Source organism: Ctenocephalides felis, unplaced genomic scaffold (genome assembly GCF_003426905.1).
Source record: "Ctenocephalides felis isolate EL2017-DRISC unplaced genomic scaffold, ASM342690v1 CF-g0.4_SCAFFOLD_00845, whole genome shotgun sequence".
NCBI classification, from domain to species: domain Eukaryota; kingdom Metazoa; phylum Arthropoda; class Insecta; order Siphonaptera; family Pulicidae; genus Ctenocephalides; species Ctenocephalides felis.
The window spans coordinates 26,619,425-26,643,024 of record NW_020536999.1 but is presented as its reverse complement, the minus strand read 5'-3'; the positions used below and the strand labels follow the sequence as shown (position 1 = coordinate 26,643,024).

The 23,600-nt window shown below is 30.7% G+C and overlaps 3 protein-coding genes across 5 annotated transcripts in view; 2 read left to right on the top strand and 1 right to left on the bottom strand.

The window, feature by feature from the left end:
• Positions 1-16,998, top strand: part of LOC113363909 (5-hydroxytryptamine receptor 1) — a 69,216-nt gene extending 52,218 nt beyond the window's left edge. For both annotated transcript variants that reach the window (XM_026606393.1, XM_026606394.1), the window contains exons 2-4: positions 7,234-7,949; positions 10,435-10,676; positions 16,386-16,998. In XM_026606393.1, coding sequence (XP_026462178.1) covers positions 7,409-7,949; positions 10,435-10,676; positions 16,386-16,832 — 1,230 coding nt within the window. In that variant the 5' untranslated portion in view covers positions 7,234-7,408 and the 3' untranslated portion in view covers positions 16,833-16,998. The remainder of the gene's footprint in view (positions 1-7,233; positions 7,950-10,434; positions 10,677-16,385) is intronic.
• Positions 16,999-20,241: 3,243 nt separating this feature from the next.
• On the bottom strand, positions 20,242-22,149 carry LOC113373970 (cytochrome b-c1 complex subunit Rieske, mitochondrial-like). 2 transcript variants are annotated; one of them, XM_026614242.1, is made up of 4 exons: positions 21,961-22,149; positions 21,297-21,442; positions 20,964-21,141; positions 20,242-20,716 (listed from the first exon to the last, which is right to left on the bottom strand). In XM_026614242.1, exons 1-4 carry the CDS (start codon positions 22,053-22,055, stop codon positions 20,428-20,430), a joined length of 708 nt encoding a protein of 235 aa, XP_026470027.1. In that variant the 5' UTR covers positions 22,056-22,149; the 3' UTR covers positions 20,242-20,427. The 2 variants fall into 2 exon arrangements, with proteins under 2 accessions (XP_026470027.1, XP_026470019.1); XM_026614234.1 differs by having other exon boundaries at positions 21,297-21,443; positions 21,845-22,147.
• Positions 22,150-22,434: 285 nt separating this feature from the next.
• LOC113363641 lies at positions 22,435-23,354 on the top strand. The gene is made up of 3 exons (XM_026606129.1): positions 22,435-22,654; positions 22,731-22,933; positions 23,121-23,354. Exons 1-3 carry the CDS (start codon positions 22,518-22,520, stop codon positions 23,288-23,290), a joined length of 510 nt encoding a protein of 169 aa, XP_026461914.1. The 5' UTR covers positions 22,435-22,517; the 3' UTR covers positions 23,291-23,354.
• The last annotated feature ends 246 nt before the right edge of the window (positions 23,355-23,600 follow it).

Genomic DNA, 23,600 nt, shown 5'->3' with positions numbered 1-23,600 from the left:
TGGTTGATCCGTGCGCCCGAAAACTTGGATGAAAAATCGTATCCATACATACATACACCACACAATTTTTTCTGAGGTATGCCCAAATGTTCAGAAACCTTCAAAGCGTCGATAAATGTAAAAATTTTCAATTTCGATTTTCGGCCCATTGCAATAACTTACCCTACGGGAAGTTAATAATAAATAAATATTGATCAATGATTGATAACAATTGTTTTAAATATTTTCAAAGAGATAATTATAATAATTATATGTTTGTGACGATCTTATCACCCAAAACCCTTGAAAATATTTACATTAAGAATGAATGAATTCATCTGAGGATATATTACTTACGAGTAGAATAATTTATATTTGAAGTATACAACTTTGTGAGTTGTATAATTATGAAAACATAATTCTTAAGATTCTGAAATTCATTTGAACCTATAAGTGAACTTTTGAAAATACAAATCTTGGTACGGAAACCTTTAAAAAATTGTAACAGAATTTGATCTTATTATTAAAATATCTATGAAATATCTGATAATTTGATGTACATATGTCTAATGATCATTTTATACTGTCAAATATTTTTATTTTACATTTTTCTCTGTATCTCCGAAACCGCTAGACCTGCCTTTCCAAAAATTTAATATTTATTTCGTCAATGCAAGTAAAATATTATTGCACCGTATCTTCGAAACGGCTGGACTCCTCATCAGTAGGAATTGAATGCTTTTTGAATAATCCAAATCGATTGATCCATGCGCCCGAAATCGTGGACGAAAAATTGTATCTAAACAAACATACATACATACACACACACATCCATTTTTTTAAGGTATGCCGAAAATGTTCAGAAACCTTTGAAACGTAAAGATATGTTAAAATTTTCATTTTCGATTTTTTTGCGATTACTATAACTTACCCTGCGGGAAGTTAATAGCAATAGTAGTAATTCTGAAGGCAGGTCCATGGTATGAGAGCATCACAAAATTAATGATATCCTTTCACCCCCTTCTTTATTATACCCATTATCATTTTCTACCACTACTCCCAGAATGTTTTCAGAATGTTTCCGATCCAGTTTTCTTTTCTTTTTGGAATCGTGCTCATTAGAGTCGCGGTAGTATTTATTGTTTAAAGAATCAAAGTTTTGTATCACCTATATTTTATGTTTGGCAAACACATGTGCTTTAGCTCTGATATTTACAATTTATTGGAAGAGTTGATCAATCCTTTAGATTTCACTACCAATACTAAAATATATATTTATATACGACTGGAAAACCTACTGAACTTGAAAAGCCATACAAAATATCATACGCACTTTACAAAAACTAATAATAACATATTTCAAAATATGTAGGTATTGAATGAAATACACCAGTGTGCCTAAGCAAAGCAGTTCAAAATGATCAAATCAAATTAAAATTATCTTAGACAATAAGTTAGGTTTCATTTAAAATTCTAATTGCGATGTAAGCCTCAGGTTTTAGTATTCAAAAGCGTTTTATACAAAACAGCATTGATATTAAGAAAGACAATTTACAAAATTAAATTTCATCAACTGAATTGAATTTCTGATAATTTCACGATATCGTATTTTGTCTAAAACTCGTAGAAATTTAAAGATCCGTGGATGTATAATCTCTTCCGAATCTTTTATCCAGGGAATAAAAATAACAAAGAATCCAACTCTTTTGTAGGGGTATCACATAACAAAGTGCTCATTGTGGAGTTGCATTAAGCAGAAACAAGATTTCATCTGGAAAAGTTTCGAGCCCGTTCATTTTCTTTTAAGTCAGGTCGAATTTCCTGAAAAACACTTCAGTTGTCCTGTTACGTGCCAATGGAAAACTCTTTCTTTTATAGGAGAGTTTCGCAAAGTTTTCAACTTGGACATCAGATGTTAGAACCCAATTAAATAATACCATTAAAACAACTATAAGGATTTCTTTACAATATCGATAAAACCAGTTCCAATAAAATGACAGACGTGTAAATTATTTTTATTATTAGAAATACCTATCCATTCGTAGAAACTCGATTTAATGTGATTATCTGAGCGCGAAAGATATCGTAATCAATTTCAGTGCAAACTTTCATGGCCAAAGTATAAATAACTTCGTGGCAGGTCAGTCTATAGACAGAATAGGGTTTCCAATAATAAAATATTCAACGACCCAGTATGTACTCCTACAATAGAAGTGAAATATAATAATTGGAAATCTATAAATAATCTGTAATATAGGATAAGATGCAAATAAATAGCAAATATAAGAATAATGCAATAAACAAATACAGAAAATGTCTTCACATAGAATTGGAAACAATGTTATAAAATTCTGTTTTACTCGGAAATTACAGTATTTGAATATGCTCAATTTAATTGTAAATGTAAGATGCCTAAACTTCAATTATAAAAAAAATTCCTTTTATACAAGTTTGTAAATAGCAACAACTTTTTCTTTATAATTCGAATTAATAAACGTAGATATTATTATTACTCAATAAAAAATTTCATATCTCAAATTGTCTTTATACATATACGTATATGTATGATATTTATTATATATACCTACACCTACAACCATTCAAAATATATATATATATATACATATATATATATATATATATATATGTGTGTGTGTGTGTGTGTGTACGAAATCTCAAATGAACATATAGAATTTCAAGGCATGGTATTTCAAGTGTCGTTCAAATATCGAGAGGGAAACAAGTCATTCAGAGAAACAAGTGTTCAGTATCCCATATGCGAAACTACAGTTTCGGTTAATTAATTGAAATACGAGGTTTCACAGACTATCTATACTCAATGGAAAGTTCTCACAATATAGAATCTAAACCTTATAACTTATGTATTTCGAAACACACAAAAACCCTGAATTCTATAAAACGATTGTCTTGACAGAAAGTACATTTATTCTCCAATATACATCGCAACTATTGTCCGCCTGACGCATACGAATTCAACTAAACTAGAATAAATGGTGTTCTGTGGAATATAAGAGACATACTCGAGGTGAATATAGTTTGTAAACCCCATAAGTAGCAAAGAATCGGATTTATTTAAACGATTCATATAAGAAGAGGCTATATCATTCGGATTGCAACCATTCAGCATAAATGCAATATATACTTTCTGTTAAGTTTCACCACTATTTAAATTATATTATTAATGTATTCAATCATAGTGAAGTACGAACCTTTTATATTATTTTACCAAACTAAACGACAATTTTTGGCTCGTTATTTATAATAATCATAATATTAATAAATCATATGTGTGTACACTACTGTACACATGTTTGCTATTATATACAAATTAATATTATTGAAATAAAACTTCTTTACACGCGACTAGGGAAAGAATCTGTGAACTGTTCGTCATTCGCTTTCGATGAAATCATTTCTAGACGGGTCGATTGTGATTAGTCGTCGTGTCGAGTGAATAGAGATCTTTCGTTGTGTGTGTACCGGCGTACGTTGGCGTCACCTAGAAACATTATTTCGGAATGTCATTAAATTCTAAGGTTACATCGTGGTACAAATTTTGATTTAATAAAAAATGCCCGAATCAGAAGAATATTTTACCCTGTCCCCATAAATAATTATAATGAAAATAATAAAACAAACATTTGTGCCGTGTACGAAACCCAAGTTTATTGAAATAATTTTTATATTATTCGTACTTTCTATAAATTTTTGAATTTATTAAAATGAAAAACATTTTTATAGGCAAGACAGATATTACAGCTGCTCAGAGAATGAGATGGTATTGCCAGCGAAAAAGTAAAAAAAAATACAAGCAGCTAATGAATGTATGTTAATTTTAATTTCGTGAAGTTCTTCAAATACAATTACATGATGAGTGAAATTGTGAAAACAATATTTCTTTAGGCGTTGTTTAACATAATCCACTGTGAGAACAAATATTATAGAATTTATTAATTAGCAATTACTTCATTTCTCCAATAAAGGTTCAAGTCCTTAATGCTAATTACAATGACAAACCGATCATGACATATTTGAAGTATGACTTTAATTACATTATTGTATTCAAATAGTATAAATATTTTTAATGCTATTATTAATATATAATTTACAATTTATTATTAGACATCAATAAAAGTGTGCATCACGAGTGTAATACACATAATTAAAAATTGTCATATGATGTATTTATTTTCAATTTAAATGTCATCTCGTACAATAGCAAAAAAGTCCTACTTCATTCGCCTGTAAATTTTTTTTACTAAGAAACAATTTACTCTTAATTCTCATTATCTCATTAACGCCTTCAATACACGCTGAGGATTATATACACTAGCAAATTTTAATACACAAAATAGAATTTGGACAGTAAACTCCATCAATGGAATTCAGAGGTGAAATTCTACTGAATCTAATTGGAAACGCGATATCAATGCGTTTCTGGGAATGTTTAAAAACTCGAACTGGAAACGCTGTCGAGAACTAATCAAAGGAGCCTTCAGGCGGACTTGAATATTCGCTAAGGAAAATAAACTTCGCAAAATTAATAGAAAATAGAAGCTAATTAGAAGCTACAGAAACTTCACAAATGCACTACTCTACCTTAATATTTATGTTAAGGTAATGGTTAAATTGAACTTAATTAATATTATGTGGACAGAATTTTAATTTATTTTTTTATATTACTGCTATTATAATAATGGAAGAAACTATAAGCAGTTATTGATTAAAATATTTCTTTATTATTCCCAAGAGAAGATTACATCAAGGCAATGTGTTAAATATAGTTTAGCAGGAACAAATGTTTGTTTTTCGTTAGTTGTCATAGAAAATCTACCATTGAAAAAAAAATTCATATCAAGATTCAAATCTAGAACATCAAAAAGAAATAAATACGATTTGCGTAGATTTTCATATTTTCTTCCATTTTCTTTTCCTAGTAAAACTTGAACTGCGCGGATAGCCCGTCGTTTGAGTGCAACTCTCTGGAGATAGAGGGGCGCTTTTCCCATGAAAATATCTTTTCCACACTTTTCCGCGTTTTCGACAAAATGGAAAATATTCTTGAACTTTCCTACTGAAATTGATTCTACACTTGTATTTACTCAAGAGATATATATATATATACACATATATATATATATATATATATATATATATAAATGCAGATGACTGTGTATGTGTATGGTTGAAGAGTTAATCTCAATGCTGTCGAAGATTCGTCGATGGAAAACATTGAGGTTACCGTTTCACAATATATGGAATGATGAAGTGTCTATTTTCATTTTAATTGGGTCATTTAAAATAAACCGCAACGATTTTATATTCATTTTACGTTTGCATCAGGCTGTTTAATCATGCAAATGTATTCGAAATCGGCTTAGAACGAAAATCATTAATTAATGCATTTGAAAAACTATGGCTAATTTCAGAATTGGTTGGAAACTTTATCTTAAAAACGAGTTTGAAGATTAAGTTATTTTATATCCTCAATAAAGTGAAGTCGACATGCTGAAAGTTTTAAATAATGACCAGAAAAACGGTGGAAACTTTTATAATGTGTGCGAACTCATTAAAGTCGTTCAAAAAAATTTTAATTTTGTTTGGAATGGAGAACAAAAACCAACGCAGGAGTTAAGTGATTATTTTAATTTATTTAACAAATTACATAATAGCTGGATAACTCGCAACTATTATATATGTATGTTTTTATGTAAAAAGGTTTTTAAAAAATTATTATATTTTGTCAACGTTTCGGAAGTATGTACCTTCGATCTTCAGAACAGACTTAAACATGATCTTGTTTACAGCAAAACTATAAAGAAAACCATATTAAGCAGTACATAATCATAAATATAATGTATAATATATATTTATATATATGTGTAATATGTATATATGTGTGTGTGTTTCTGTGCATGTGTGTAATTTACTTCATTGACATCACAAGAACATTTGCGACATTGTTCTGTTTGCACATACTAAGATGATTACAATAGTTGGTGCAATACGACGTGCAGCTTGCAGGAGAAACAAATTGCAATTTAATAGAAATTCTAAACGCATTGAGCTCAGTTACAACTGATTCGAGGCTGTAATTCCGATTTCTAATTATCTTTTTCACCCTTAAATTATATTGTTGCACTAATAAATAATTGATAGGGTTATGTGAATTTAACATTGCTAAATATTATATAAAATATTTCTAAAGTTTACAATCATTTTTGTTTGAGATAATAAATCGGCAATAAATAACAACTTTATTAACTTCCCGTAGGGTAAGTTACAGTAATCGTCAAAAAATCTAAATTCAAATTTTTTGCATATCTTCACGGTTTGAAGGTTTCTGAACCTTCGAAAAATGTATGTGTGTGTGTGTAGGGATACAATTTTTTGTCCACGTTTTCGGGCGCACGGATAAACCGATTTGAATGGTTCAAAAAACATTCGATTCCTATTGATAGGGAGATGTTCTGATTAGTTTTTGGCAAAGGCAGGTTCAGTCGTTTCGGAGATACGGAGCAAAGAGTGCAGAAAATAGAAATCGAGTTTCTGAGAGAAGGGAGCATACGATTTGAATAATCCAAACCATCCAACGAAATCCAACATTGAATTCGTAACGATAAAGAGAAGTGGTGGTTAGATTTTGGCAAAGGCAGTTCAAGCCGCTTGGAAGTTACAAAGTTAAATATGCGAAAAATGGTAGTTTTTGAGAGAACTAAGCAAGCGATTTTAATGACTCAAAAAACTATCTCTTGTGTTAATGAAACGATTTCTTTTGGAGTTTTTTTTGTTTCATTTTTTTTTTTTTAATAACCAAAAAATATTTATTATTTAATATTTAATATTTCATTATGGTACGGGAAGTTCCAGCAAATTGCCTCAAAACACGATGACATACACCACTAGTTTTATTTTATGTTGTAACAATTTAGGTTGCATTATGTATGAAATTCATTAATACTATACAGTCATTAAAGTTTTGTGATCAAATTCAATGCAAGTCACGAACGGCGGGCGAAGTTGCATTATTAGTAACTTCATCGCACAAAAACCGACAGTTAATATTGAATATAGAATTCGACAGCAGATGATTCAAGTTATAATAAAATATTCATTATCAAATATATTTCGATACATTTATACTAATGCCTGTTTTCGCGTATTAAATTTTCATTGCGGTTCAGTTAATTGAACCATGTTGAACATCAATTGACATTTTCTCTTTAATTTCAGAAACAATGGAAAACTGTCGAAGATTTAAATGGCCACACCGTACAATCAGGCGAACAACAAAATTATCGAAATGGCGAGATGAAGCAAGTCCAACTTTTCGGAAATGATTCGAGGGCGAAAGAAGATGAAGACTAAAAGTTGAGAAAAGCAAAGTATTTAGTAACAAGAGCATCGCATGGCGTCTCTCAACGATAGCTTGGACGTCAATCTATCTACTTTTATGAACGACGTGTTGGGCAACTTGACCGTTTCGAATTTGACGTCGACGGCCGCCGCTCCTTATACAACATTACAAGCAATAATAATATCGATAGTCTTGCTCTGTGTGATAATCGGAACTGTGATCGGGAACGTTTTGGTTTGTGTGGCCGTCTGTCTGGTCCGCAAACTGAGACGGCCCTGTAATTATCTATTAGTTTCTTTAGCGTTAAGTGATCTGTGCGTCGCCATCCTAGTGATGCCGACGGCTCTTTTGTACGAAGTTCTAGGTGCTTGGACCTTCGGGGATGTATTTTGTGACGTTTGGGTGTCCTTTGACGTGCTCAGCTGTACGGCGAGCATTCTGAACTTGTGCATGATAAGTGTTGATAGATATTACGCCATAACGAAACCCCTGGAGTACGGGGTGAAGAGGACGCCGAGGCGGATGATGCTCTGCGTCGGACTGGTCTGGGGCGGAGCGGCCTGCATCTCACTGCCGCCCCTTCTTATACTAGGTAAGTAGTACACAGCGCACAGACGTTTGATCTCTGATAAATTCTAGTCTGGCAATTAGCAACAATTAATTAATTATTTTCATATTCATTTCCTGAGCATTCCATAGAGCTATATATAATATGTGATAATATTATCAAATGAATTTCTTGAAGCATGTTTATTTAGGATTGAGTTCAAAAGCACTTATCCAAATTCTGAAAATTCAAAATAAAAATCGCTAAACAAAGCAACCAAATATGATTCAAGTTTTAAAATTTCAGTAATTTAGAATGAGCTCTCTCAATTGTTATCAAATTGCTCAATTTAAATAAGTAACTAGTGGTGTGTGGCATCGTGTCTTAAGGCAAATTGCTGGAACTTTTCGTATCATAATGAAATATTCGAGCAACATTGAATGTTTTCAAATAGATTATTATAAATACTCTAACTCCTATGTTTACAGAAAAGTAAATACACAAAACTTAATCAATCGGATTTATAATGAAGAACATGGTCTAATATTTCTAAGTATTATATAAACTCAATTGCAAAGTTAAAATTATTCATTTGAAGCATATAAGTGAGTTTTAGAACTTTAGCTTGAATTAAAATTAAAATTCAAATTATTTTCGATATTCAAAAAAAAATTTTTTTTGAATATTAAAAAAAAGATTCTCAAAAGCAATTTTTTCATCCACGCGAGTATAAAGTTTTTTGAATTATTCAAATCGGATGCTTAGTTTTCTCAAAAACTGCTATTTTTTGCACAATTGAATGTTTTTTGGATCATTCAATTCGGATGCTCCGTTCTCTCAAAACTCGATTTCTATTTTCTGCACTCTTTGCTCCGTATCTCCGAAACGACTGGATCTGCCTTTGTCAAAAACTAATTAGCACATCTCCCCATTAATAGGAATCAAATGTTTTTTAAACCATTTTAATCGGTTGATCCGTGCGCCAGAACGAAATATTGTATCTATACATACATACTCACTCACACACACACATCCATTTTTTCTGAGGTATGCAAAAATGTTCAGAAACCTCAAAAACGTGAAAATGCAAAAATTTTCATTTTCGATTTTTGGCCCATTACTATTACCACAACTTACCCTAAGGAAAGTTAAAAAATGCTAAAACTCAGTTCTGCAAGTTCGGTCGAACTTAGTTAACTATATAACCAATTATTACACATGATTCTCATAACCTTCAATTGTGATTCAATTTTAAATGTCTACATAAGTAATATATCTTACTCTGGATTTAGCAAAAGAATCTTTTTCGATGTCTGAATGTTGAATGACAAGGGTTAGATGAAGCCTCAAAAGTGAGGCCGTTATCGACAAGGTGCAAGAGTAAGGCACAAAGGAAGGTCTACTATTCTCTAGACGCCACTGAACCATCCTTCGTAAAAAGAAAAGTGAAAATTTTATAAATCGCACTACATAACCAAAGTAGGTCAAATCCCTTTGAAAAGATCATCGGTGGGCCGTCAGATCAGGCCAACAAATCCTACGATTTTACTACAGTCCAATAATTGAAAATATGCGGTTTTAAATTTCAATATTTGTTCAATATAACATACTAGTTCAAAATTCGTTACTTTTGAACAATATTAATTATACTAGTTCCTGAAACTTCTTTTCAGATGTGTATTTTATTAAAGAAATTTTAGCATGGTTTAATCGCACTATTTTAATAAAATTCAAAGTAACACTAAAATAAAAGAAAAGATTTAATTCAATATCTACGCGAGTACCGCATTTTTCTTTGCATGTTCATATTTCAATTTCATATAATTGCAATATTGTACATAAAGCGAGATGTCAATCATTTAATAAGTAGAACAAAAGAATCTGTCTTTTACAGCATAAGAAAATACACTTTGCGAAAAAAATAAAAATCTTCAATTCTAGATGTGAAGCACTGCCTTAGGACAGAAAGCTATTATTATGTCAATTACAAAGTTGCAAGCCCAACATCAAAACAAGAACGACCAACTTTTCGCATTTGGATGACAATCATTGATTTTAATTATCAAAGTTATAATAGATAAAAACACAATTTGATAAATATTTTAGAAAAAGTAGCTAAATTGAAAATAATATTATTTCCAATATATAATAATCAAGAACAGAAAAAACATTTAATGGGAGCCTTTGCTCATACAATTAATATGGTGTGACACATAAAGCAGAAGACATTTGTATTATATGCATATACAATATGTATGTGTGTTTAAATTCGTATGTACAAGGAAAACAAATCGCAAAATTATTCAAGGAATAATTTATAACATCATCACCATTAATTACGAGCAACGATATAACACACAACACACAATACGCCATCATACTATAAATATGAACATACAAGATACATGCTAGGCATCATTACGTTTTGCTTATGCCTAGTAAAAAATATTTTTTCACCAACTTCAGTTAAGTAGGTTTAAATTTAATTAATATAAGATTGTTATTTTATAAAAATAAATATTATGTTCAGGAAACGAACACATCAACGAGAAAGGCGAACCTTTATGCGTGGTGTGCCAAAATTTTGGGTACCAGATCTACGCGACTCTGGGTTCCTTCTACATCCCTCTGACTGTGATGATAGTGGTCTACCACCAGATATTCAGGGCAGCCAGGAGGATAGTCCTGGACGAGAAAAGGGCCCAGACAAGACTGGAAGGGGTTATTAGAAACGGAGGTACTGAAGGGCGACAGTCGACGGCCAGTGCCACGGTAAGAGAAAAATACTTATTGTAATAAGTGAATGAGTATAATTATAATAATAGAGTAAGCAATATATAACTAAGGGAAGCATGCATATTTTTCCAACTTTCTCAATTACATTAACGAATGGTATGAGTTAATATTTTTGTTACTACTTATTAATTGGAACTTAAATTATTCCTTCCCTCATTATCTCAATCATCATCTAAATTACATATGATAGTAATAGTTTCTACATAGGTATAGTATATATAGGTATAGTATATATACATATATTATTATTAATATTGATGCACTCACTTTGCTCTTCATTTCTGTATTATCTTTTTCCACATCTGCATTTTCCTAGTCTTTTTGTGAAAAAAGCAGTTTTTCGACTTCCCAATAGGAACCAATGTCTTCGTCTCTCGGGTCAGATCCATTTTCTTCTAGACAGTATAGTTCTTTTCTCTGCCATTCTTTTCAGTACTTATTCAACTACTACCTGTAATCAAAAATATATTAAATATTATCTAGTTTAACACCTGCAACAAGATTATCTTCTATATATATAAAAATAAGTCGGGTTTTCCTTCCTGACGAAATAACTCCAGAATTTTGCATTCGTTGGAAAGGTCTCGGGCTCCGCAAGGTTTATAGCTAAGGAAATTAGTGGTGCATGGCATCGTGCCCTAATGAAAATTGCTGGAACTTCACGCACCGTAATTAAAAATTCGACTAATGACATTAGTGAGAATTATCAGAATTATGCTTGGTTAAATCAACGAGCAATTCTTGCCGCAAAGAATAATGATGTACACGCACTGAATTTCACCATTCAATCAAAAATTGCTGGCGATTTGGTGACATACCAATGATTCCGACTGGTCTGCCGTTTGACTTCAAACGATTGCAATTTCCAGTTCGCCTTGCGTTTGCAATAACAAGTCGCAAGGCCAATCGCTTAGTGTTTGCGGGATAAATTTAAAATAGATTATTTAGAAAATCATTGTTTTTCACATGGGCTGTTATACGTTGCCTGTTCACGAGTTGGAAAACCATCCGCTTTGTTTGTGTTAACGTCAGACCAAAATACAAAAAATGTGGTTTACCAAAGAGCACTTCAATGAAACGGATAATTTGCAGATTCACTTTCATTTACTTAGAGAAGTTCAACTAAAAAACACTTCATTTTTGTAATCGAAATAAATTCATTACTGTTGTATGATAAAATCACATTTTTCCTTTTCAAATATAAAACAAACAAAAAAATTCTTCATCTTTCTCACGAAACCATCTGGTGGCGAAACGGAGTTCGTCGGGTTTGCTAGTATATATATATATATATATATTTGTGTGTGTTTGTGTGTGTGTTACTGTATTAATATTAACAGAGATAATTTACCTCTAATTTTATTTAAATTTCATATATCGATCTATTCAAATGCTATCATTGGCTTTTGTAATTGCATTGAACTAACGTTCACAAATATCGATTTAACTATTTGCTTTCATTGTACATATTTGCGAATTCCAATAATTCTATAAACTAGATGCATGGATGTTGATAAATAGTAAAAGTGTACAATTTTAATTAAAATAAATAATATTAGCAATTACTAAGCTAATGAAAAACATAGCAAATAGTGCAAACGATACTGGCATATTTGTTGCAGAGAAATATTAGACTAGTAGACTAGTACTTGTATTTTAATGGCAAATAGCAAAAATTAATCCACTTCAACCGTGCGTTCCGTAAACAATACTATTCTCTAATTAATCCAAATTAATTAGATATATATATATATATATATATATATATATATACATAATTGCGTATGTGTGTGTTTTATGCTTAATTTGATATTTATAAATTTATTATAACGACACCATACCAATCATTAATTTTGTCAATTAATATAATAATAATAAGAAGAAATTGGAATCATTTATAGATTATTTATATACTTCAATAATATCGCTTATATGCAATGTATAATATTGCATAAATACTTATTTAATCAATTAATTTATCTATCTATCTATATATTAAACTCTATTGTATACATTCCCGTCTGTGACGAGAAACAATCTCGAAGTTCAAATCAGGATCTTGATTTATTACTCGATGGTTATGAGAGTTAAATTTTAGTAATATTATATATATATATATATATATATATATATATATATTTATATGTGTGTGGGCACATTTGTATTTTATATATAAATCCAAATGTTTATGCAGAAAGATATATGTGGATGGTTAAATGTGCTTTGAAAGGGTTAATGAGTCAAATCAAAGGATCATAGGGGTAGCCCACATATCCAGTACACGTGTATAACGATTATACATACATACATACATATATACATATATATATATATATATATATATATATATATATATACGATATTCAAACTTGAATCAAACACGAGTTAACAATATGAGAGTTAAGTTATGAATCAGAATATATGATTTATTCACAAGCAAATCCAATAACTATTTTATTTTTCAAGCAATAATCCCGAGTTTTATTTGATGAATGTCACATGAATTTCCCATACAATTAGTTATTGAAGTCTTGAAAAAATAAAGGTATTATGAACGGGATTGGTTTTTCCGTGATTTTGTAGCCGTAGGCTCTAGATATTCACTTCAGTTAGCCGGATTCACCCAGTTTGTATATGTATTTATATATGTATATAAATTATTATATGTATAAGTAAAGCTAAAGAAGACTAATTATATAAATATTATCAAAGTTATATTTATAGAAAAAAATCACTTAAAAGCAGTTTGTCGTTACATAAAAAACTTTTAAAACTATTTCGATTTCCATTATCCTTCAGGAACATTTCTTATTTCGGTACTAAAATGTTGATCTTTATACTACATAGCAAAAGTTCTGCAAACTGCAATGATTTAAGTTTTTCCAACTTTAATGGGTTACCATAGAAAACTTGTGCATTTTCCGAAAACTATCTTGTGCAATCCCCATATGTTAGAAAATGTTCATGTAAGGATTGTACAAGAATGTTAACATTGATTGCACCAAACGTTTCAAACGCGATTCATTTACTTCTTTTAAGAATTGATGCTGATGCACTTGCTAACATTGTGGAATGAAAACTAAAAACTTTAGCAATATAGTATCAGTATAATTGGATATACAAATAATGATAGGCAGGTGCATGATGTGAGAGCATCAAAAACCAATGTTTCCCTTTCTCTTCCGTGCTTTCTATTCCCATAACCATTCTATTACCACTATTCACTTTGTACACTTTTATGCATTTTTCTTTACAAACTTCTGCTTCCATGTGCATCCTGGTTCTGTGTTTCGGTTATCAATTCCATGTATCTTCTCTACTCGAAAATGTTATCAATCATCTGTATTCTTCTTCTTTCCAATCCTTTTAGTCCTATTTTACATTCGATGACATCTTGTAGGAGGTACTCTTTTTGCAGAATGGGTCTGATCAAGTTCCCTTTCTTTTTAATGATCATGCTCTTTCTTGGCCCACTCTTCCCAGCACTTCATTCGTTATCTTATCTGGCCATTTTTTCTTTTCCATTCGCCTTCAGCATCACATTTCAAAACTCTACAAATAGTTTATGTCAGCCTTTGAGTCCGTCAAACTTTGGCTCACAGATAGTTTATCCAATTTGAAAGATGTAACCAATAACACTATTTTGAAATCAAAAACAATTCATATATACCTACAAGTGTGTTGGGTAGTGTAACTATATATAATATATTAATGTATATGCCTTATACGTATTTAGACGTAAGTGCACCTGTTTACATGTAAAGATACCATTCAAAATTTCTTCCTCGTTCTTTTTTCCCGATGACGCTTCGGCCATTCAGGAACGTATTGTGCCGTATTAAGAGTCTGTACGTGGCTTTTCCGCGCAGAATAAAAATTTATAAAGAAACGATGATGTTAGATTATCGTTTTGTGTCTGCCACAAAGGCACCGTATCGTAAATGCACGCTTTCCATTAGAGGTACACGACGGACAAAAGATTGAGAAAATAACAGACAAATGAAATAATACTAACATTCGTCCAAATAAGCTTTCGAATGAAGCTTGGAATGATTCTATGTGAATATTTTTCGAGCAAATATTCACAATTGAGGTAATAGTTTTTGCACACTTTTTTATTTATTTTTTTGTAGATTTTTGTCTTTCATGCACTGCGATGTGAAACATTTTTTGTTTAACACTGATAATAACGCCGTTTCGTAGCTGTCGTTCCTCTTAATAGAAGCTCTTAAGGCAAGATTATGGAACACAATCTGTAATTAAAAGCGAAGTCACGAACGTCGAGGGTCTTTTGTTTCAAGACATTGCGCCTTACTAATTCATCAGATTGCACACCTGATCGCAATTATAATATATTATAATACACGTCTTGGATAAAATCATAAATGTACTGTTAAATGTTTCTTTCTAAGAATATGCCCAACGTTAGTAGTGTAATGCTGTATTACTGAATACTTAAGGGGTTAGGGGTACTTGGAGGTACGAAAAAATGAGAATTTTCAGTATTGTTTTTCTGTTATTAAGCGACGCTTTTCTACAAAAATATTAATACGGCATCATTATACAATGTTTTGACTTGAAGTAACAAAAATTTCAGAAAAAAAATAAAGAACGGTCCTGGCGGTGACCATCATAACTCCTTAGAGATTCACCTAAAATGAATCAAATAAAAAAAATAGTTTCATAAATAGATAATCCTGGGCCTGATCGAAGGTTTTCTTTTTTTTTGCAAAAATTAACAAAATGGCAGCATCAGAAATAAAATTTCTAGATTTTTGCGTAAAAAATCAACAGTTAATTGGTCTTAAAAAATTGAAATTTTTGAAAAAATAAAAATCCTTCGATCAGGCCCGAGTTTACTATGTATTCTAAAAGCTGTATGAATTTCAATAAAATTTACTAAGCGGTTTTTGAGTTATAGTGGTCACCGGTTGAAAAAACATAGTTTTGAGAAAAACGCGTTTAAAGTTTTACATTGGATTTACGTACAGAAATTCGAATTATTGAATTACGTAAACCGAGTCATCTATTTCTGGGTTATATAATAGTTCATCAGTCATTGTGCAAATTTCCAAAATTTCCATTTGCTGTTGCCTACGAAGCATTCTGGCCTCCCGTATGTTCTCGTTGGCGCGCTGATAATGCCACTTTCACACGTGCAGCATCCAATTTTTCAGCATATCAATGAGAATCATACCCACAATTAGGTCCTAGGGTATCCATAATCAATAATAATGATTATGTATATGTATTCAGCAATTTGTACGATAGTAGAACTAGTATTCACGGTTTTTATGCATATTTTTTACACTAGTTGAAGCTTTTATTTTTTTCTGATTATGGATTCAATCTTGAACTACACATCTTGAAAGTAAATTATCATTGCTGAGATCGTCGTAAATCGGTTTAAAACCTTTAAAAACATCAGGAGGTGAGGGAGAATAATCTTGAGTATAAGTATCGAGCTCTCCACTTGCGTCAGCGCGCTGGTAAGAGTCCAATAACTCAAAAAGTAATCATCGGATCAACTTTAAATTTTCAGAGAACATTTTCAAGATATTACACTTAATGAAAATGCAAAAAAATAAAAATCGATTTTTCAAAAATTCCAAGTACCCCTAACCCCTTAATTGAGTAAACAGTCTTGTTAATGTAAAGTTTCTCACATTCTTAATTTTATTCCAGATATGTTTGCCGTACACCACTGATAAACCGATATCGGAAGTGGCTCCGATGGGTTCACCTCATCAAAAAAAGCTTAGATTTCAATTGGCGACCGAAAGAAAGGCGTCGACCACGCTCGGAATAATTATGAGCGCGTTCACCGTGTGCTGGTTACCGTTTTTCATCCTGGCCCTCGTCCGCCCTTTCCTGAACGATCAGAACCTGATCCCTCCGACACTGTCGAGCCTGTTCTTATGGCTGGGATACGCCAACAGTCTATTCAACCCAATCATCTACGCGACCCTGAATAAAGATTTCAGAAAGCCGTTTCAAGAAATTCTTTACTTCAGGTGCAGCAGTTTGAATTTAATGATGCGAGAAGACTTCTATCACAGCCAATACGGCGAACCCTGCTCGCAAAGGGTCGTCGTAGGGGCAGAAGGAGGCGCCAGGGAATCGTTCCTATGATCGATCGAAATTATTACGATTATTTTATTCCTGTGTAAGTCAGTCATATCGATCAACAAAGCGATCAAAGATAATTTGATATAGAAATGTAGTCTTTAAAAACTGTGGTCGATGATATACGAATTAAATGAATTAAAAGTGTTGCGTTCTATAGTGGATAATTAAGACGGACATTATGTAAATAATCACGATTTTCAAATGCATACATTTACTCACAGAATACTTTGTCTATTATAACATTTCGTTCATTTTCAAATAGTTGAAAACATGAACTGTGGTCTAGTTATTTTAGATACTTAATTTTTTTTATCTACTTGCTCAATCTCTAAGAAATGAAATTTATTTTTTTGTACATAACTATGCTTCTTAAATTATTATTATAATTTCTGCTAAAAATGGAACTAAGAATTAACTGAATAAACCTGCATTATAACAAAGAAATCACGAATTTTGCTACCATATGCATTTATTTCCCATAAATTAATTTTTATCAATTTATTATATGTTATTGCATATGTAATAATAAAAATGTGTTCACTAAATCTAATAGCCTGTAATAAGCAGATTATTTTTAGTAGCTAAATTAGAAACAATTAGAGACTTAATTACGTGTTTTCATCATATTCAATAAGAATCATTCTATAATATTGTGAATTTCTATTCAAAGACATTTTTTATTTATACTCGATAGCATCATTCTTCATTTACTAAAATCGCATCTATCAAATGATACAATATATTTAAATATATAAATGTAATAAATATAAATTAGATATAAAATCAAAAAATATACTCATGTAAAACTGGATGACAGTCATAAGTATCTAAAGAGCAAAATAGAAATGTCAACGGCAATTATTTTCCCATGTAAGAGTGACAAATAATGATTTGCAGTTATTGGCTTAATGCAATTGAACATATCCTAAATATATTACGTACAACAGTTTCATTTTATATAATTTGCAAGATCTAAGAAAACATATAAAACAATATTATGCCATGATGTAGGAAATGCATCATGAAATTTGGTATCCCAGACGATTAGAATCTAAGACTTTATTTAAATTGAAATGAATGTTTGTGAATGAATAATAGAGTTCACTTTTATTTCAACTATCTAATTATAAAATGCACTTCAGCGAACAAGAAAATTGTAAATATTAAATCTCGTTAAAGTTCCTTATCTCCAATAAAAATTATAAGCCAAAGGTCATGACTATTACTAAGTGTTAAATATTTTTTTAATATGTGTTTGTTTATATTTTTGCCGAAATAGATAACAAAAGATTTTGGTATGAAATAATAAAGATAAAATTTCATTCCCATATAATGATACCATTAAAATTTATTGACCAATATGTACATATAGTTATATGTTGAATAACTTTCGATAAGATTTAAAAAAAATCATCTTATGCATTATGATTTCGAAGTCAGAAAGCTAAAATATAAATTTACACTTAATCATTTATATTATTCACGTTTTACTAACATTTTGGTTTTGTGATATATTTCATGTCCATTACAGTCTTCCATACCATCATCATTCATTGTCTTTGAAATTATGTATGTCATGGTCCTCCAAAACAGCATTCTCATACATACATACATACATACATATATATATATATATATATATATATATATATAAATATTTCGTTATGTATATATTTCCACCCAATTTAGTCACTGTCATGGATATTAAAGTTTCATTTTACCATTAATTGAATGTAACTCATATCACAATAATAAATAAATCATTGCTGTAATAAATCATTGTGAAATATATAATGATACTATTAATTATAATGACTACTATAGAAAAATGTGTAAGAAAATTGTCGATTCATAATGCTATATAAAAAATATAAATTGAAACATGTATTATTCTATATATTAATTTTTTTTCAGATACTGATATTTGAAATATATATTCCTTTTGCAGAAAATGTAAAGCTTAATGTACTGAGATTAATTATAGTGGTGAATACCATGAATTTATAAAAATATATCTTTATGGGGTAATAGCGTTTGTTATTCAGTTCACAAGCATTAAAAAATAAATTAATTGCAAAAGCCGAATATGTTTAAATTACATATGAAACAACTCAAGTATAATGCGTTATTGAGAAATTAAGGAAAATTAAACTTTATTTCTAATAAACTATATTTCAAACATATGCCATCGCAATTACAATGAAAGATGTGTGAAAAATAATTTGTTCACAATTAATCTTGAATAATTTATCTTCATAGGAAAAATGTATAAAAAAAATCCTTCATTAGAGTATGATAAAACAGTATTCAGTAGCAAGGTGCATGCTCATCTTGTCTTTCAACATAGATGCAAGCAAACATAAAGCAGTTTGTGACGAATTTATATCTCTCAATAAGTCTTTCAATTCATTGGGCTCAAAATCCATTACAATTGTAATCAGAATATTTGATGTTGCCGGTTGTTCATTATCAGCATGAATTATAAGTTGTGTAACCGACTGTAAGTTCAAGTGTGACTGTTCGATTCTATTACCTCAATTTATTCCATTATTTACCACATAGAAAAAAACAATTGGTGATTCTGAGGCTCTTTCTAAATGACAGGAGTTTTAATTGTAATAGAACTTCTAATTCCTTGTGACGATTGCCATAAACACACAACGCAATTTAGGCACAAATTATAAAATCCCATGTAGAGTTTGAGTATTTGTCAAAAACATTTTCATCACAGATGACTCGGAGGAAAAGCCACCGAAAAGCAAATAAAACTATTAGTAATTCATTAAGCTAATAGTCGTTATCAAAATGACTAATGCAGTTAGTTCAATAAAGCCGAAAAATAAAAGCAGTATCAAAAACACGAAAGGTATATATGCCTACAATACTAAGCGGTCTGAGAAAAACAAAACCCCTGATTGAAATACATTTGATTAGAAATTACTTACAATTAGTAAGACTTGCTCACAGCTAGGGTATGCTGTTCACTGTAGAAATAAGAGAAATACCAGAGTATTTCAAATTGATGAGTTGTTAACAATTACCGTTATATACGGTTGCGTTTGAGACACGAAACAATGCTCAGAAGATATATAAATCCATTATCTAAAATTATTTTTCACAATCGTCGCCGTCGCACCACAATTATTCTCTCACAAATCTATTCTAACTCTAATCTAATATGAATCTGATATTCAGAAATACACTTGAAGCACGTGGTTCTAGGTTATTATTTGACAGGGGTGTTAAGTTAGACAAGATTGCAATCCACAAAATCAGCAAAATAATTATGCAAATCTAAAAAAAAAAGCGCCATATTTGAACTTCTATATTAAAACGGCGCAAATCTTCAAATATCTCAAAAAATGAATAACAAATAAAATAAATAAATTAATAACTATTTTTTTCTATCTGTCGAAAATTTATTCATGTACATAAATGTTTGAACATACATGAAACATGTAATTAGACTGCACATTACCAAATTATACTTAACATAGCTTTTACTGTTTCAATATTAATCCCAGATGGGTGTTCATTTTTATTTTAGTAGAGAAAATCAAATTTTCAATCAATTATTTAATGACCTACATTGCATTTATTAACCAACACTCAAAATTCCCTCTTCGGGGAATGTATAATAAGGAACCTCCAAGTTTAACGGTGCAGGTCCTTTCCTTATTCTTCCAGATGCGTCATAATGTGATCCATGGCAAGGGCAATAATAACCACCAAAGTCACCAGCATTGGCTATTGGCACACAACCAAGATGGGTACATACACCAATGACAACCAACCACTTTGGGTCCTGTACACGTTCTGAGTCTGCTTGAGGGTCTCGTAATGTACTTAGTGCTACCTTGTTCTCAGCATCAACTTCTTGCGCTGTTCTAAACACAATATAAAAGATTTGTAAAAACTTAATCCAAGCAATCTAATTCACTTATTGGTTAAATGTGATTGCAATAATTTACATGCAATAATCTTATATAAAACTGAAGTAATAAATTATATATTCAATTCAATATAATTAATGAATAGCAAGACCTTTAAATACATTTAAATGCAAATAAAAATTAACTATTCATATCACTTATTTTGATGTTGATTAAAATTTTTAAGTGATGCTTTATTTACCTATGTCTAATAAACAATGGCTTGCCTCTCCATTTAAATGTAACTGATTTTCCTTCTGGAATTTCAGCTAATTTAACTTCAATTTTAGCTAATGCAAGAACATCAGCTGATGCAGCCATGGATGTAATAAATTGTGTTACTACTGATTTTGCAGCATAAGCCCCAACCACAGCCGTGCCTACGAAAAATGAAACATGCTTTTGCACTGAATTTTACTATTAAATAATTTCATGCCAATAGTTTTGTAATATCGCACAAGTATTTCAATACTGTTTCAATAACCATAAAGCCTGATTTTATTATTAAACTTTTAAATATCATTGTTTTACTTACTGCCGGCCATTAAATATGTAAAATTTTTTCTAGCATCAGCATTATCCCTGTTTCTGCTGGCAGGATCTTTTGTTGCATCACGGCGATATTCAGTAAAATCTGGTACTCGTATGTCGGTATGTGCAAGCCTAACAGCTTGAGTACTCACTAAAATGAAGCAATGTATATACTTTTTTTTATTTATTGGAACTATTTTATGTTGCATAAGCTGTATTGAACACTGGTTATTTTTAATAACAACGTTGTTAGTAGGCAATCCATTAGATTGTCCTTTCTATCTCTTTAATTTATTACAAAACACCAAACTCTTCAATTTATTACATTATTACCAAACAGCCTTCCCAGGGTCGACTGCCTCTCTGACTAAAATATTGCAGCAATGCCCTTTTGGGGAAAAGGGCATTTTTACTTGAAAACATATGAACAGAAATGAATGTCAAACAGTCTCGATTTATGTAACATAACCTTAATAAATCTGAGTTACATAATCTTCATTAGGCGATAACTTGATGATAATTCAATAAATTAGCCCAGATCTATAATATTACCTCCAATTCCTGATTGAACACCAATTTTTCCTGAAAATAACACATCATTCACGTTGCGTTTAGTTAATACGAGCGGTGTAGCTTTGACTTGTAATTTTTCGCCTTTGACAGGAATGGCAATCGCTGCTGGATTTAAACCAGAAGAAACAGTGCATGTTGTAGCTTTAAAATATGAAGCCACATTGCCTGATCGTGCAATAACATTCATCATTATAAAATAAATAAAAATAATCACAAGTTTTAACTATTGAAATCTATTTTGAGGTTTTGACAGGCGCAACGTCAAGCTGCCGAAAACCATAGATAATAGAAAAAAGACTGGCGCACGTGCAGGTGGTCATAGATGTCAATAATTTCAATGCAGATTCTGCTACATTTTTATATTGTTTATATTTATGTATTATGTATTGTTTATATTTATATTATGTATATTTATATTGCTTGAAAAAACAGGGAAAGGTTTTTTTGAAGATAAGAGATACAATACATCTTAATCTATCAAAATCTCAATTTGTATTCAAATATTTTGGTCGTTTGATGCAAAATGGCTGCGCCTGCTGCGCCTTTATAACCATTGCGATCACTGTTGACACTAAGCGATGTTCCTTTTAAATTTTACATAATAGAATCAGCTGTCACTTATCTTGGTTACATTATTCTGTATATTTTCAAGATGCTTCAATATAAATATTATGATACGCCAGATGGCCAAGATTTAATAAAAAAATTATTTATAACTGGAAAATATGCTACTTTAACTGGCTTAGGCATCTCATCATTAGATGTGCTTCTTTATTCAAAGCCTAAAGGGTAAATATTTGATACTATACTTAGAATAGTACATTAGTCGAAATAACAAAAACAAAATTTTATTTTGCTTCAATAGGTATTTGGAAGCATTAGGAAGATATGCAACAGTTACGGGGCCTCTTGTGGGAATGGCTGCTGTTTTTACAATTGGTACCTATGTAGCTACCAATGTTCGTGAAAAAGATGACTATAAGAATTATGTAGTTGGGGCCACTTCAGCTGGTTGTCTATGGGGCGCTTTACGCAGAAGCTATATTACAGCAGTATTCAGTTCTTTAGGTTAAATACAGTAGACAAGATTTCTAAAAGCATAATAAACAAATTAGTTATTTTGTGAAATGTAATGCTTCCGTCATGGGAGAGAGTTTGCACAAATTTAACAGTGATTGAGTGTAGCAAATATTTAACAAATCTGTTTACCATTTGAAATTATTAATTATTAATATAATGTTTATTTTTATTACAGCGTTTTCACTAGCTGGTGTTATCAAGAAAAAGGCAATAGAGAATGATTATACATTATTTCCTCCACCTAAGAGACATTTTGTTGGTTCATTGTGGAGCCAAAAGCACGATTTTACTATCTTAAAAGATCGCCCAAAGGGTTGGACCACAGGGGAAAATGATAAAGCATAAATATTTTGAATGGCACATTCATATTAATAAATTTATATGATGTATATATACACTAGAAATAGATAGCTAATATAAAGCTAATTTATTTATTATTTAAAATTGCAGTATATCAATAGCATGAATTTATAGATTGCTATATGAAATATGTCTGATTTGCTACATTAGAATTTTCAGTTTGAAATTTTATTCTTGCAAGCTAATAACAATATTTAATACTTTATGTGGTATTGAATCTACTTAAGCTCCACCGTGAGTAATAAATATTTCGAAATTAAAATTAATTAAAAATAGTTAGTAATTTATATATTTT

Bases quoted from the DNA above. Each gene is read 5' to 3' on its own strand.
- LOC113373970 (XM_026614234.1), bottom strand. From the start codon at position 22,055: ATGATGAATGTTATTGCACGATCAGGCAATGTGGCTTCATATTTTAAA. The intron at 21,444-21,844 runs GTAATATTATAG...GCTTCATTTTAG, and splicing joins TGTTCAATCAGGAATTGGAG to TGAGTACTCAAGCTGTTAGG. The intron at 21,142-21,296 runs GTAAGTAAAACA...CATTTTTCGTAG, and splicing joins TACATATTTAATGGCCGGCA to GCACGGCTGTGGTTGGGGCT.
- LOC113363641 (XM_026606129.1), top strand. From the start codon at position 22,518: ATGCTTCAATATAAATATTATGATACGCCAGATGGCCAAGATTTAATA. The intron at 22,655-22,730 runs GTAAATATTTGA...TTGCTTCAATAG, and splicing joins CTTTATTCAAAGCCTAAAGG to GTATTTGGAAGCATTAGGAA. The intron at 22,934-23,120 runs GTTAAATACAGT...TTTTTATTACAG, and splicing joins AGCAGTATTCAGTTCTTTAG to CGTTTTCACTAGCTGGTGTT.